Source organism: Columba livia, chromosome 10 (genome assembly GCF_036013475.1).
Source record: "Columba livia isolate bColLiv1 breed racing homer chromosome 10, bColLiv1.pat.W.v2, whole genome shotgun sequence".
Taxonomy (NCBI): domain Eukaryota; kingdom Metazoa; phylum Chordata; class Aves; order Columbiformes; family Columbidae; genus Columba; species Columba livia.
Window position 1 is genome coordinate 14,004,669 of NC_088611.1, and position 16,478 is coordinate 14,021,146.

The 16,478-nt window shown below is 39.5% G+C and overlaps 1 protein-coding gene across 5 annotated transcripts in view; it reads left to right on the forward strand.

The window, feature by feature from the left end:
• TAFA4 (TAFA chemokine like family member 4) overlaps positions 1-6,163 on the forward strand; it is a 76,072-nt gene extending 69,909 nt beyond the window's left edge. For 2 of the 5 annotated variants that reach the window (XM_005505621.4, XM_021291784.2), the window contains exons 5-6: positions 1,085-1,168; positions 4,288-6,163. In XM_005505621.4, the coding sequence (XP_005505678.2) occupies positions 1,085-1,168; positions 4,288-4,400 (197 nt within the window). In that variant the 3' untranslated portion in view covers positions 4,401-6,163. Of the gene's footprint in view, positions 1-1,084; positions 1,237-4,287 lie in introns of those variants that run through there. The other 3 variants (XM_065075458.1, XM_065075457.1, XM_065075456.1) reach the window with 2 other exon arrangements.
• Positions 6,164-16,478: the final 10,315 nt, after the last annotated feature.

Genomic DNA, 16,478 nt, shown 5'->3' on the forward strand with positions numbered 1-16,478 from the left:
GAAGTGTTGCCGTTACTCTGAGGAGAGTTATCTGCACAGAATAGAAATCAGTCAGCAGAAGGGTAGGAGTCACTTTTTATGAATGTGTCTAAACAAGAGATGAATAGAAGGTGAAATATGCAGTCTGACAAAGAGCTTGTGGATCTTCTTCAAGTTACAGATTGACTCAGCAATGTTTCCTGTTCACATCTGTGCATGTTTTAATGGAAGATGTTACTGCTGGAGATGATGGGACAGTTTCACCATCTTCAGTTCCACGTGGTCACAGTGACCGGCAGGTTGCATGGGCACAAGTGGTCAGGAACGAAGCACTGAGTGAACCACTCCTGTTCCAAGCAGTCCTGCTCCTGAAGTATATCTGTTGTTAACAGTAGTATTCTAAAGTCATGACTACATTTGTAGAAATAACAAGCATGGTCTTATTAATGGAAACTGGCTTAAAGGTAGAAAATTAATACATTTACGCAGTTAAGGTGTGCTACATTAGTCTTCCAAAACAAACTGAAAAACTGGCAATGAAACTGCAAGTAGATTTTTAGTCAATAATCTAATGCTTTCCAGTGGCTTCCACATTCTTATGTGCAGTGTTTGCTGACAGAACTCACATGCTTACATCTCTGTGCAATTCTATTTTCTCACCCACTGAAGGGAGAAACTGGCATTTCTTCTTCCAGTCTTGCATACGCATAGCTGGGTTAAACAAGAAGCCTTAGTTTCATTCCACCTTACAGCAGGTACTTGACTGACGCATGTAAATGAAGGAGACAAGTCATCTTTGTAGTCAGTGGAGATGGAAGGGCACTTCCAGAGGTCAGTTCAAATGCTGGAGTCAGTCTCTGGCCATGCTTGCCCATCTTCATCATTTGCACGTGACGTTTACCCTTCTGTGTGCTAGTGCAGTTTTTTAGTCACAATTTTAGCTCAAACACAATCAGTGTGATCAGCTATTAAAAGAGGAACTGTTGGTTCTACCTTTTGAAATCAAACAGCTGAACATTGTACAGACAACCTGCCTACTAAAACCAACAGTAATTTAAAAAAAATATATATATATTCTGTTTCTCTTTCCTTTTTTTTTTTCTAGCTTCCATTGTCCTGCAGAAGTGGTGGTGTCATATGAACCCCTGTTTGGATGGAGAGGACTGTAAAGTGCTGCCAGACTATTCAGGTTGGTCTTGCAGCAGTGGAAATAAAGTCAAAACCACAAAGGCAAGTACAGAGATGGCCTATATTTGAAGGTGGCAGTCTGCTGACAGCACTTGCTTATTGCATTGCATCTGTGGGTGTGAGCACCAGTACTGGACTCCTCAGTGGTTTTGAAAGTGATGATTAATGCAATTGCTCTCAGAGAGGGAAATGCTGGGTCAGAACTGCCCCTTCACTGACAGCCTAGTTAAGTTATTGGGAGTTGGGGTCAAACTGCAGAAGGCCCTGCTTCAGTCTTTAGTGAGCAAAGGAACTACTCAGTTGTGACCAGTGCTAGAGGGATAATCATGTTCCAGGATCAGTTTGTCAGTTTGCAGAATGACTGCATGGATCCAAGGTCTTTACCACGGTCAGTTCAAGTCAGATTCCTGTGCTGCTAAAAAGCTCTTTTGGCTTTTGAAAGAAGTAGCCTGTCTTGGGAGTCGTTGAAAATCTGCACTGATGTCAGTGAGAACTGTGGGACACTGAGAACCTCTGGAAATGAAGCTGCTTCAGATCGTTTCTAATTACAGGCCATCCTCTGAACTGCCTGTTTTGTTTAAAAAAAACTTTGCTATGCCGTCCTGTTTCTTAATTAATGGTCAGCAGAGAGAAAATACCATGTCCTCTGTCTGCTTAGCAATCTAAAATCAGTTCAGTTCATTGAAGTTCAACAAATCACAGTGTACTGCATATCTAAATATAACACAGGAGTCTTTAGCAGGCAATAGCAAGGAAAAACGAATGCTTAGCTTTTCCCTTTACGGCCTCTTCTAGTTGAGAATGGATGTTGTTGATTAGGTTACAGTCTGAGTTAATAAGCAAAGATGGATACTACACCAAAGCATTTGCCTGCACACTCCAGAGTCAGTATGGGTAACTGGCAGTCAGTTATTGAATGGTATAGATTACCCTCAGCCTTGAGATTTTTTCACAGGCACTGACTTTTAACTACTCATATGTAGATAAAGGGTAGTGTTGTAGCATCACACTGCATGGTGAGACGGACGAAAGAAGGAGCTTTAGATATTGAATAAGACAACTTCATCTCTGGACATGCCAGAAGAGAGCTGGCAATTTATAACAAAAGGACCTTATGGGAATATCCTTGATGCCTTCAGTAGATGTTAAAGGGATGAAGGGCAGAAGAAAGAACTTTATATAGACGTTGATGACTGAAGGCCTAAGGGCCAAGTTGTACTCCTGTAGCTGGCTTTTAGTATTGTACCTTTTGAGAATCAGTCTGAAATCACGAAGTTCGTTATTGCTTCAAGTAAGAAAGGACATGGTATGTCCAAGGTTTTGTCGGAGGCATTCATTGCCTCCTGCTGCAGGCACATTTCCATCCAAGCTGAGTTGTTTAGGATTGTCCAAAGTCATGTAGAGAGGAATGGGTGGTCTCAGACCATGACTGTGCCCCTCTGCAGGAGCGGACATCCCACAAGGGCTTCTTTCTCTCTCCCATACCTTAAGGAAGCCCTGGCTGCCAAGTTCACATGCTGGACAGCAAAAGCTGTGCTACAGAATCTGTCCTGGCATCTGTATTTCCTCTGTAGGTGTTTTGCCTGTCTTGTAGGTGGTTTTCTCTCTCTACCAAGATGTAGTTGCTGTTCAAATACAATGAGTAATGGTAACTCCAGATTCTGAGAAAAAAATAGTGACACAGGCAATATTGAACTGGAAAGAAAATAGAATGGAAGGAAAAACCCTGTTACAGGGAAAACGAAAGTATGATATAACTTTTTTAAAAAGTTATTTTAAAAATAGACCAAAGATTTGTCTAAACTCAGCTCAATCAACAAAATATGTATGAAGTGCACTACTAAAACTTTACACAAAGAGGACTGTGTAAACTGTCAGACCAGTAGTCCATATCATGCAGCAGCCCGTGTGTCTCAGTGCTGGGATACTTAAATCAGAAAGACACAGCAAAACCCTTAGGGACAATTATAGAAAATGTACACATACATGAAATTCTTCAAATTTAATAGATGGCTTATATTTAAAATGTGAGAGTTGAGATCCATTCCATATTGAATTTTTTTTATATGTTATGTAGCAAAGATGATCTCATTACTGTTTAAATTTCTAATCAATTTTTAAAGCTTTCTAAGACCTGGGATCAGTGACAGTTGGGACAATGTCTTCCACAAGTTAATTATAGACTGAAAGAGAAAATGCAATCTAATCAATTTTAAGTCCTTTATCTTTTCATTTTATGAAAATATTAGAGTAATTTGAAGTATACAGAGCACAGGAGACTCCTGATGCTACTCAGTGTTTAGATGAATAGTTAGTAGCTGAGTGGGACAGTTAGAATGCGAAAAGCTGAAGAGCTTGTATGATCAGTTACTTCAGGGAAGGAAATAAAAACTTCTCTATGCTGAGTGTCTGTTCAGTTTTGTAACACAGCTGGACACTACAGTGCAGAGCTGACAAAGCTTTCCTCCTTGCAGGCTGCCTCTTCTCACCCATTTCCAGGGTGGCACATCTGACATGACCTCTCCTGATGGCATAGCCAGACCCACTGGGGTTGTGCACCGTGTGTACATTAAGGGTTACACATACATCCCTGGAGCACCTGGCTGAGGGTGCATATGGATGCAAGGGGAGAAGACTGCGGGTCCCGTGGGAGAAGTGCTATCTAGAAGCAGCTTCTCCTGCAAGAGCAATTAATTCCCTTTGCAGACCATGTTCTGTCTGATCCCTGGTTCCCTCCCATAAGACAGACCGCTGGGAATGGGTAGCAGTTTGCATGAATGGTCCTTTGGGATGTAAGTTGTATACTTGTGCTGTAGGCATTGGTGTTGAAAATGATGCTGAGCAAAATGAAGCAGAAGGAGATTTCCAAGAGATGTTGGTGTCAAATTTGATAGTGAATGGCCATTTTTAAAATCTGCAAATCTCCCTTATACTATTGAAAAACAGTGTGCTTAACATTTGCATATAAATTTTGTTTCTGTTCAAGGTATTTAAGTATGGCTGCTGCAAGTTCATTCATGATGTTACTCATGTGTACAATTCCTTTGTAGCAACAAAGCATGTTCTATCATTCTTATTTTATCACTTCTGTGTAGTTAACTCTTTTCCCTTCTTTTATAGGTAACACGGTAGCAAAGGATAAACCTGTGGGTCACTACCAGAATGATGGCATGTGCAACTCTTGCTTGGCTTTTACACAGAGACCCTTTCTTGTGGTGATGCTGTCCACTTAATTCTTTGAACTTGCAAAACTAGTCAGCAAAAAGGACAACACTTCTCCTTTCAACTGTGGCTGCAGTTCCTGGACCTGCATTTTGCTACACAGAATGGTACATTTTCATTTCATAAGAAAACGCAAGGAGAATTGGTTCTGCCTGAAGTGAAACTTGGATTCCCAAGGACCTGACACCTGGCAGAAATTCCTGGAAGAACACACCTGAACTTCTGCAGTGCATCAAGGATAAGACTTTCTTAATGACTCTAAGATATATAAAATTGTTTTACATGAGTTGAGAACATGAATGTAACCTAAGGAGTCATAGAAAGAAAATGCTTGCGTTAGGACTGATATGGATGATCTCAAAGGTCTTTTCCAATCTAAACGATTCCATGATTCTATGGATTGTTCTGGGGTACTTCTCACATACAATGCAACATAAAAATACAAAGCTGATCCCAATGGTAAGTGAATTAGCAGGACAGTGTTAGCAAATTATGTCTCGGTGTGTTTTCAGCTGTGATTCTGTAACTATCAAGGTTGTATGAAGGTGAAAAGATGGAACTTAGTAGCAATTATTGTAGGACATACTTTGGTTATATCTGTGTAATTAAATTTGTTTCCTTAGATAGTTCTAGATAGCTGAACTTTTACATTCATAAGTTATGGCAGGAAAGCATGAGGAAGAGAGAAATTTTGGAAGTAGACGTAGTTTTTCTTGTCCTAAAATAAATCCATTCTCCAGGGGAATAGCAAAGTATACATATTTCTTGCCTCTTTGAATCCAGATGTGGAAAAGAATTTAGCCATTAGCTAGAAATATTCATTCAGATGCCTCAAAAAAAAGAAAATAAAAAGAGAGCATGCTTGTACTGCATAAGTAAGGCTTACTGGAAGGAGGATAATTTGTTTGGGTTTTCATAGCTTTGGTTATATCCTAATAGGTAATGTACTTAAAATTCATAAGCAAAATTCTAGATAAAAATGAATCTTCATTTTCAATTAGTTCTTGTTTAGAATGATTACAATAATTAAATGTCCAGTTCCTTGACAGACTGAATTTCCAAGTGGTTACATTTTGTGACAGATAATTGTTCCATATTATTGTAGATGCATTTCATACTTATTTTCTTATTTGCCTGTTACAGTTTCTTGTCATCAGTCTTCATATATTGAACAGTAAGTGGAGGTGAATTCTGTTCCCCATTACATCATTTTATGACTTAAGATGCATTGGAACAGAGTAAAATGCAACGATGCAGATGCTATCATGCAGATGAACAGCTGCTGACTCAGCTACTGAATTCATTGTTGTGCTTTATGTAAATATGAGGGTAATATATATATAATTTTTACATAGACAGAAAAGCAAAAAGAAAAAGAATGTTCTACTAATTTACGTCATTGTGCATAAGCTTTCTAGTTTATGGGAACAATACCATCAGCAGCGTGAAGCTGTTCAGAGTAATTATTATTAGCTTTTGATTTGCTGGAGTGAGTGGAAGTATCCAGCCAGGTAATTCCATTGAAGTCAGTGGTGGAAAGATCTGGCCTTGTGTTTTTTGTTTTCTCTGGTTTAGTTCACTTTCAGTTATGTATTTGATTACAGCTGGGATCATAGTGGTCATTGTACTCAGTGATAGCTAAACGAGAGATTTTCTGCTCTATGCTTGGACAGCTGAACAGTCAATAGACTCTGCTTGCTCTGATGAGCTCTACCTTCGTAATATTTTTCCATTGTTTTGATTTTCTGATTAAATTTTAAAATTACCTTTACTATTTCTATTGTTTCTGTGCCTATGTATTCAACAATATCGTCACTTAAGATCATTTTAATTTACTATTCGGACAAAGTGGGTCCATAACTGGCATTTATTTATTTATTTTGGTAAGTGCTTTGCAAAGACATAGCAAAGCCCATTGCTGAGATGTTTTAAGTGGACAAACAAGAGTTCTAAAGAAAAGCTTGATTATTTTTCTCTTCTTTTGCAGATAAATACAAAGAAAACAAGTCAGTTGCCAGTGGTCATACACTAGATTTGTTCTGGAATTGTGAACAGACCGAAAACTACTTATGTCTAATTAAGTCTCACCTGTTCAAGACACGTAATCTACTTGCCCAGAAAGGTTACAGTGTATGACACACCTTGCATTAGCCATTTGGAAGGTGCTTTCTCTAGCAGTGAGGAAGAGGGAAACTACAACATAAGTTTGATAGCATGAGATTATGAAATACAACTCAAACGGATGACTTGCCTTCCTAGATCCTCAGCCCATGACAGATTTTATATTCCTAAAGCAGCTTCATTTCAGAGGATCTTTGGTTGATTTACAGCTTTTTCTGACTCATTGCACAAATGCTGTAATATATGCCTGTCTCTTTTTGGAGAACTGCTGCTTCTTCTAATGCTGTTGTCTGGCATCTGACACCAGCATTGCCCTTCTGCTGAGCGATAGCAAAATTAAAGTCTTTGCCAGCAGCTCTGTTAGTAGAAGAGATCAGCGTCCCAGATTCTTGGTGTGTTCTCTATATAAATGGCTTAGTTCATGTTTATCTACTTGTTCTAGAAGAGCTGTTTTTATAAGCAGCATACTTGCAATCTCTTAGAAACCTCAGTTTGCATCCCACAGTTAGGCTTCTGTGGGACTAAAACCTGTGTGTCATCATGTCCAGGATTTTGTTTGGGCAGGCACTGTCTCCTACAGTCTGGTTCAGAAAGTAATCCTCTTTGTCCTAAAGTGGCAATGTTTTGCCATACAATTTCTAAAAAAGATTGTTGCAGACACTCCTCTGTTGAGATATTATTCTAATATCCATGCTGAACTGATTTATGTCCTGATTATACCTATATCTTCTTAACTGTATTCTTTTCTCCCCTCATTAGCTTGAGCCTGATGTATTTTCCTTCGCCCAGGTGACATTTCAGTAGGCATAAAATAACCATGGCCTCTTCATCTCCTTTTTTTCTCTGCCTATCTTTGTAGCCCTCTTTGCATCACTTGAAATTTAGGTGATTTTTTTCTTCTTTTTTAGCAAGGATTGCCAGAATTATGCACTTTATTTGACATCTGCCATCACCGGTTTTCTAGAGTGTCATTAGTACTTCCCCATCTCTGCTGGAAATACTCCAGTTTCCACAGCCTATATTGCTTTTACCTTTTTCCTAACTGCATCATGCCAGCAATTCACAGTCAGTAAGAGTTTCACTGATGTTCTAGGCTTGTTTTTTTCAGCTCGTGCCTCCTTGCTTATAGAGTATGTTCTTACTGATTCTACCTCAGAGAGTGGCCTTGAAGTTTGTGCTACTGAATGTCACCCACTGTGACTCTCCTGGGCTGAGGTCCTGAGATGCAGCCTGTTCCCTGTGCTGAGCTTTTCCTTGTGTCTCTTTGCAAGGCCATGGTTGAACACTGCCAGGTCTGACTGGTGAGGAACTCCATCCTATCTTGTTTTGAACAGAAAGTGTCATTGTTCAATTTTTAGCAAGTTCCTCACCATCATCCTTATCTTCTCCAATTAGGTTAGGAAATATCTGTGGTATCAAAATAAATGCTTTGATATACATTAAACTAGATTAATGGAATTTTCTTTATCTAGAAAATAAATTATCTTAATAGAAAACCCTGCAAGGTTTCTCTTGCATCCTACAATTCTGTTAAATCCACTTCCCCTTTACCTCTGTTGTCTTCAAGGATTTGTGTTAGAATTTGCACCTAAAGAGAGTGCATAAGGTTTTTACATTTGCTGTAAATTTTCTGAAGGGTTAATTCACAACAAACCCACAGCAATAGAAAATGTCTTGGAAGACGAACAATTTGCCTGAAGACTGAGAAGACCCCGAGGTAAGAGAACAGTTAAGACTTCTGTCATAATGATAGACACTTCTACAGCTATCGAAATACAGACGATCCTGTAACAAACTTTTAACTATTTAGGATAAATAAATACCTCTAAACTGTAGAAAAGTCACTTAAAGGACTGCTTTTTGCTGCAGCGTCCTAAAGCACTGCATTGTGGTAATAATCTTAGGCAGACTCAGAACGGATCTGTTCACCTTGGAATTTGGAATGTGCTGATTACGTTGAGTTCGTGAGGATGCTTATTTGAAGGTTATGGCTGCAGGGATTTTCACTGTATGGGAATGAGACTTCTACACCTGAAAACATGGAGTACGTACTATTTTCCACTTCAGTTACCTTGGTATTTAGTTGAACAACCAGATCCTCTTTGCAAAGGCAGGGTAACCTAGACAGTGATAAAGGTGGAAGCTTTTTCCAAATGATCATTTTGCCTTGATGAATAAGAAGCACATCTCCCATTGATTTTCTTTGTGTCTTTTTTCTTGTCAGTTACTCTTAAAAAAAGAAAAAAGCATAGGCAGTGTTTTCAGCTGTTACTTTAAAGTCTAGAGCCTTGTACAGGTATGCCTCAGTTACCAATTTTTTCTCATTTAGATTAAAGTTCATGAAGTTTATCAGTTAGCATAAGAGCCTGTACCAATCTTCAAGAGACCTTTGCATTTTATAAAGTACTGTAGCTTGGTTATTGTTATGAGGACAAAGTCACCCACCAGGAGAAATTAATATTGCTGTTAGAACACTTCAGGTGCCATTCTACCCTCCTCTGTGTGTGTTTGTGTGACATTGCCATTAATACTATTAGAATTACATGCATTTGAAAGAAGAGCAGTCTTGGTAGCATAGATAAAAGGTTTGTTGATTAAAATAATTTATACAAAATGATAGTCAGTGAAACTTTGCCAGAAAGATCACTATAGGCTACACATGGCGGCTCAAGCCTGTGAGTGCGACTTGCATTTTACCAGCCCAAGATGGGTCCTGGAAAAGCATATGGCTTTCTGGTCCCTTGAGATGTGATGTAAAAGGTGCAGCCATGAGGGAGACTGAGTGGAAAGTCACCTCTGGCTTCACTCTTCTTGCCCACACCATACAATGAAGAAAGAAGATCGTGTATTCAGTCTTTGTATGCCTTTATGGGACTGTAATTCAGAGACTTATAAACCTCTTCTAGCCACTATGAGTTTTTCATTTTGGAAGCAAAAGGAACAGTCAGATCACAAGGGATTAAGCAGCACGTCTAAAGAAGATACTGGTTTCTAGCTGAAATGCAGGTACCATACATACATGTGCTCTCTGAAGATATGAAGTGAGGTAGCTTAAAACACTATGAAGGTTGTAGCTGGGGGGCAGTAACTTTTAAACGTATATTAACTGTCTCATATATAGTTGTCTGCTTCAGCCATAACTTGCATTTTATCTGCTAGCTATTGGTTATTTAGGGACATTGGATAATCCAGCACTAACAGTGACTTCTTCGTGTAGGGTACAAAATGCTTTTATTTTTGTAAATGAAATTTTGCAGAACTGACTACTTCCATTTAGATCTTGGTATTTAGTCATTGAAGACTCCTCAGTAGAGACATAGGGACACAAATGTTTTGTCTGCTCACTGAAGTTCTGCTTCACTATGTGACAACAAATACTGTCATGAAGTTGCACAGATTGGTAAGGGCATTTACAAAAAAATGTATAAATTGTACGAACCCAGTATCCCTTCTGCTGTTTAATGTATGCACTGGGTGAAGGTTTGGTAATCCCACTCATGGCTCTTGGCTATAGAGTCCTTATTTGTGTTCTCTGCAATTCAAAGTTGTGGGTGGATGTGCCTTCTTCACTTTTTTAATTTGAATCATCAGGGAGGTTTTTCAAAGAGATGCCTTCCAGTCAGGAAAATTCTTGCTGAGTCTTCTGAGTACAGGGAAAGTTTGGTTCAGACATGAAAAGAAAGCTAAGAGGGACACCATTCATCCAATCCCACAAATGATCTCTGCAGGGAGCCTAAAGAGTAACAAGGTTATATTGATAAGATAACTCTACATCAAGATACTCCATATTATTTATATAAAGGATTATTCAATAGACATTTCAAGGACAGTTGACCTGTAGCCTTCATATGCCTGAGACCTTAGAGTGCCATGATAAATGGAAAAAATAATTTTCACGCGCCTTAAAGGAGCATCTACAATGCCATCCATCAGCCACCACGAGCAAAAGATGAGGAACATCACAGAAGTAGAAAAGTAGCCTAAAAAAACCAACAAGAAATTAGATATGGAACCTGTCTGCCTGCTGTACAGTAACATACAGATCCACCCAAGCTCATGCATTGTATGATTTTTCCAATTTACAGAAACACAGTATTTTTTTCTTCCCCAAGTTTTTTGACAAATATGCCTATTGCTTGAAATTCACTAGAACAAGTGATTTGCAAGCAAACTGTCAGCTGTTTGCTTACCCTTTAAATTAAGTGGCCCACAAAGTAATCTACTACAGTGGTAAAATCAATATAAAATGCATTACTCTAAGTTCCAACAAAATAAAATAAGTGTTTTGTAAACCAGCACTGGTGTTCACAGGACTAAACTCTGGATTCATCTGAAGCTCCTCGAGTTGATGAGTTCACACAGGTCCTGATGAATGCACAATGATGTTCTCTAGTCTCTCTTTTGAAGATGTGCCTGCAGACAGCAGGAGGTATTAGCAAACCCAGGAGAAATATTGCAGGGAGAGTACAGAAAGTGGTACTGCTCCTTTGAAAAACTTTCACACAGTCTTTGGAAAGTAACATGAAAACTACTTTGTTGTACTTTAGACCATGGCTTTCACAGCCTATGGATTAGGCAATACCCCTATAGAGTGTATAAAGGTCTAACAGTGATTAGCAGGGAGCTGACGGCTTGCTGGCAGTGATTAATGCACATTTATTCTACAGAGACTGTGCAAGTTGTAATGCGACTGTGCTGAGTGTCTAAATATGTATTTCAGGTCCTGTGAAGAAGAGGCCATGGGGGCACCCTTGGCAGCCCAGATAGATGGGGGGAGTGTGAAGGAGTTGAGATTTCTCTCCACATGGTGCTGTGTCCCTAGACATTTTTTCTGTGTATGTGCTACAAATTCATTCCAGTCTTCTGACAGTAGGAAAATACAAACTGTTGAGAAGGGGATGTGAATTCTTGCAGCAAGGGCTAAAAAGAACATTTTTTTGTCACTTAAAGTAAAGTAGACAAGGTAATATGTCCCACAGGACACTAATGAGCCACCTGATAACACCAAGCGCACACCTGACCTCTTGACATATGAAGCAAAGATGACAGATGTACTGTCAAAATACAAATCTATCAACTTCATCATGTAAATCTACCCACAGATGCTTTACAGTAGAGATCTGAGGGGAAACAAACATTTTAACTTACAGAGTAACCTTGTAAACAGGAACTTTTTACAAAAGTCTCCGGTTAATAATTTATGAATTGTAACAGTGTCATGAGAAAAGAATACTAAGCATTGATTTTTGGCATTGAATGACAACAAAGACAATCCCACAGTTTCCACAATAATGATGCAGTCACTGTTCTAGTGTTGGGGTGTATTGATATTCATAATGCATTTGCATAAAATCCCTTCTCTCATCTTTTCTATTATTCACTTTGTGCTCTCCATCTCTTTCCCAAATACAGTGAGTTGCTCCCTTAGGCACACAGACTTATATTCTACAAGCGGGAAGCATCTCAGAGTCACTTCAGGACAATGATTTTTGCTCTTTAATTAGGTTTGTAAAGAGTTTGATACTTAGAGCAGGAATTTTTATTTTCTTGTTTATAAGTAATTTATTGTGACCTCTCCAAATGATAGCACTTGCCCTGTGTGAAGACAGTTAATTTTCCAAGATGTGACAAGCATATTTTTAATTAGATTGGGGTAATCATGTCAAAAAAGGAAGTTTATTTTATGAAGCATGTGGATATTTGCATTCTTTTAGCAAAAGCTTTTTTTTTTGCTCCCCCTTGAATGAGAATTAAGCCTAGCAACAAAACAGATCTGGAGAAAAATTTTTTAGCTATTTATAATATCTTTCAGGCCTCTGTTCACAGAGCTGCATTTGTGGTACAATATGTTTGTCTACAATGAATGTATCAATATTTTAGCTTTAATTTCAGAAAAGTTCTATCCAAATATCTCAAAATATTTTTGCAGAAAAACCCTCAAAACATGGGCAGGGTGTAGCTCTGATTGTCATTATTGTGTCTCTGCCCCCTTGTGCCCTTGCCCTTTTTCCATTTACTCACCCACCAGGTTATCTCCCTCACCACAACAGGTTGTCTTCTATAAAGGTCATAAAGACCTTCACAAAGGTGCTTCGTAAAGATCTTCATAAGATTCTCCATCCTGGGTTCCTGGTGAGGAATGGAGATCTGTGGGTCAGCAGTGGGTGACTGACTGCTGAGGCAGAAGTGTCTTTAGTGCAACTGCTGTGGCCCCAGCACACCAAGGTAAGTTCAGCACATTGACTGCCCATGGGTTTGGTCACTCCTCATTTCCCAAGGTTTAGCCTCCCAAATTTTGCCCCTCTGCTCCACCACTGAGAATGTTGCACACTGGCAAGTGCAGACAGGAGAAGAGCAAAAGTGTTTGGAACAACAGGGGGAACAGGAAAAGCTACAGACATTGATGGGCTTGAACTGAGTGAAAATGGAAGGCTGTAGCTGTTGGTCTTTGCTCTTGGCTCAGCATAGAGGCTTAGCCACATCAAAACCAGCTGTCTACCACATCAAAGCAAAGCTCTGCCATTGAGCAGTGATGTGACGAGTTCAGTTGCTTTTGAACATCCTCCCTTTGGGAAAATACCCTGATGGTGATGAATCGGGAAGGCTAGTTGGGCTGTGTGGGGATGTTGAGCTGTGTTGTGTTGACCTGATTTCATGAATAAAATGCTTCCCCATGAGGGTGGTGAGGCACTGGAACAGGCTGCCCAGAGAAGCTGTGGATGTCCCGTGCCCAGAAGTGTTCAAGGTCAGGTTAGGATGGAGCTTTGAGCAACCTGGTCTAGTGGAAGGTGTCCCTCCCCCTGGAAAGGTGGATGGAACTAGATGATTTTTAAGGTCATTTCCAACCCTGACTTTTCTATGATTAAATGAAATCTTGGTTTATCCATTCAAGCATCCCACCGGAGTTTTAGAGTCATGGCAGGTAAAAGGAGTGGGTTTTTCAAGATGTTCTAAAACCTCCATAAAGACTTCTGAAGATATTTTAGTTAATAGTTCTGATGAGGCTATTTCAGTCCATCAAATCAAATCAGATTTTGCTCCTCCTTTACAGATGTACTTTGTAAACCTACGTTTTTATGGGCTGATGGCAATTTTAGAGACGCTATAGTCTGCTGAATTGTTACAGGTGCACTGATGGGTTAGACCCTGTAGGCCTATTCCAAACCATTAACATCAACTATGTGAAGAATATTTCAACGGAGTTATGTTCCTGGGTCATTGATCTTGTGATCCATAGGTATGCAGAATTACATTCTATCGGACAAATTCTGAAACTGAGGTAGGAACATGTTCTGTACTCTCCAAAAGTATTTTTTTGCCTTGAGAGAATCTCAATTCAAGGATAGCTTTGAAGATTCCACAGTGTTTTTTAATCAAGGAATGACATTATTGAGCCTACAAAAGGTGTCCTCCCTGCTTGATATGTAGCTATATAAATGAATAAGTATCCCCTGAAATTATAAACAAAATTATTTCCTTTCTTAACACTTTCTACCATGGCACAGTAACCTCGGGAGTACAATTCATTATAGCATCAAATCTCAGAAAAATCAATATTTGATGAAGTTATTCCTTTGTATTTTTTTTTCTCATTAACTCCATAAATGTCCTGATCTACACCATCGGGATCAGGTTGATTTCAGGAATGCACAAACAGGAGAATGGGAGAGAGGGCCAGTCACCTGCTTGAGAGAAATGCTGGATTTGGTTCTCTGTTAGTCAGAGTCCTGCAATGGAGGTTGTATTTGAGATCCAGTTGCAGGCCATTACATATGAAGAATGACAAGATGGTTGAATAAAGGCAGATAATATTTTAAATGCAGTAGGTATCCTAGTGTGCATGTTTATCAATAGAAATTCTGTGTGACTGATGGAGCCCAAAGGTTTTCAATCAATGTCTGAAAGCAATTGCATCTGTCTGTGTTTTATTGCTTATGACAGCGAGGGCCAAGAACCCCAGGCTGTTCCCATCCAGCCCCCAAGGCACAGGTCCAAGGGACAAACCAGACCGTAGTGTTTGCCTGATGTGCATTTCTGTAGCCCACCTGCCTACAACTTTTGGTTTGCTGTGTAGTAAGCAGGTAATGTAAGATGTAAGCTTTGCCAATTTGTCTGTCAAATATTGAATGTGTGCAGCTACCGTGAGGCATTACAGGATATGCAGTGGAAAACTTGGCTGAGTGGTAAAAGCTACATCTATACTCATTCCACCCACAGTGTAGATCCAAATTTTCCTCACTTCTGTTCTCATTTCCCTTTCATTTTTTATATCCAAACTGTGTATAAACACACATTCAAAAGACAGTGAAGAGGTACTTGTTAAAGCTTCCTGCACTGCTGTTGCATGTACTGAAATTGACGAGAGCTGTTTTTCCTTTCAAAATAGCATATTTTCTTCTTCAAGAACATTTGCAGTATTGTGCAGCAAGGGAAGCTCTTCAGAACAGCATTTGGTTCTTACAGACAGGTGCTGCAGCATGGTTTCCCATTAAGGATAGGCTTAAGGTTTGCCAACTGCTCCGCAGCTGCAAGCAGATGCCACTGACACAGCAAAACCATCCTGAGAGCATCTGGGAAGTTGTGAGCTTGTGATGCTGCTCTCATTTACCTGTGACCGTAAAGATCACATTAAGTCACTGTGGAAATCCATAAAAGGATTTCCTTTTTATGAAGCTGGAAAGAATTTTACATTCTAATGTTGCAGCATGTGTGGCACAGAATAAGTTATATTATTAGTTTTGCTGTTTGTTTATAGTTCTTGTTGGGACTGACTCAGACCAGTGGTAAATGCATGCTGAAGGCAGGCAGACTGGCATGTAATGTTGAGTCTGTGTCAAAAGGGAGGCAGAGGTGGAGAATTTCCAATGGCAGAGTGATCAGCCACTGGCTTTAATCGATCTCCAGCACTGGCTGAGCCAGTTGGATGATGCAAAGGAACAAGGAATACCCCATATCTACCAGTACTTTGCTCATTTCCATGGCAGGAAAGTACTGAATGCACAACATTGTGCTGCCATCAGGTTACAGCAAGGAAGAAACAGACAATGCCAGCTGAGAAGCAGTGAATCTAAATACTCTTTATTTCTTTTATCCTCTTCCCCCATGTTTCTACATCAGCTTGATCTTCAGTGGTGTTTGAAGTTGTGCTAAATGAAGGCAAAATGTAATATTTTATTAGATGTGAGCAGCAACAACCCTTTTGTTTTCACTTCTTTGCTAAAAAATGTTAGATTTGCAGAGGTTTTACTTGAAGACATATTACTGAAAATCTGAAATTCATTTCTTTAACCTGATAGACTAACACAAACTTTTACTTTTTTGTTTATTTGTTTCTTCAGCCCAAGGAGACTGTCTTCTGTGGCCCTGCAGATGTCTCTGCAAATCCTCAAACTTCAGTTAATGTCTTATGTATATTAGTCACATGCGAATTTAATCACCATTATGAGAACCTACCATGGGTCATGGACACAAAACCCATTTCCCTTGGAAATAATTACCCTCAGCTGCAGTATAATGTGTTAATAGAATTGCTTTAAAGCAGGATAGCAGCCCTATTAACACTTGTCAGTGCTCTGTGTATTTTCAGTATGTCTTCCTCTTCTATTGTGTATCATTAGAATGGAAATGGCTTGGATGCAGTAAATAGTCTGGTATACACTGGCAGCTGTGAGCAATGAACTGACAAGTGATTTATTCAAAAGGAGACATCTAACACTCCAAAGGCAGTTGTTTCCTAGACATCCTTGGTCCAGCTCTGCAGCCCTGCTGCTGGGAATGCTTGGGTGAAGTGGGCTGTTTAACTGTTCCTTTGCTGGCTGCTGCTTGGTGTTTGTGAGAGCTGCTGAACCACAATGTACAGCTGCATGTGACAGTGATGGTCTGCGGTGAGCTTTTCTTAGTTAAAATGACCTTAGAACTGGAAAATGAACAGAAGTGTGAGCAGGAGACTTCTTAAACCCATAGGAGAG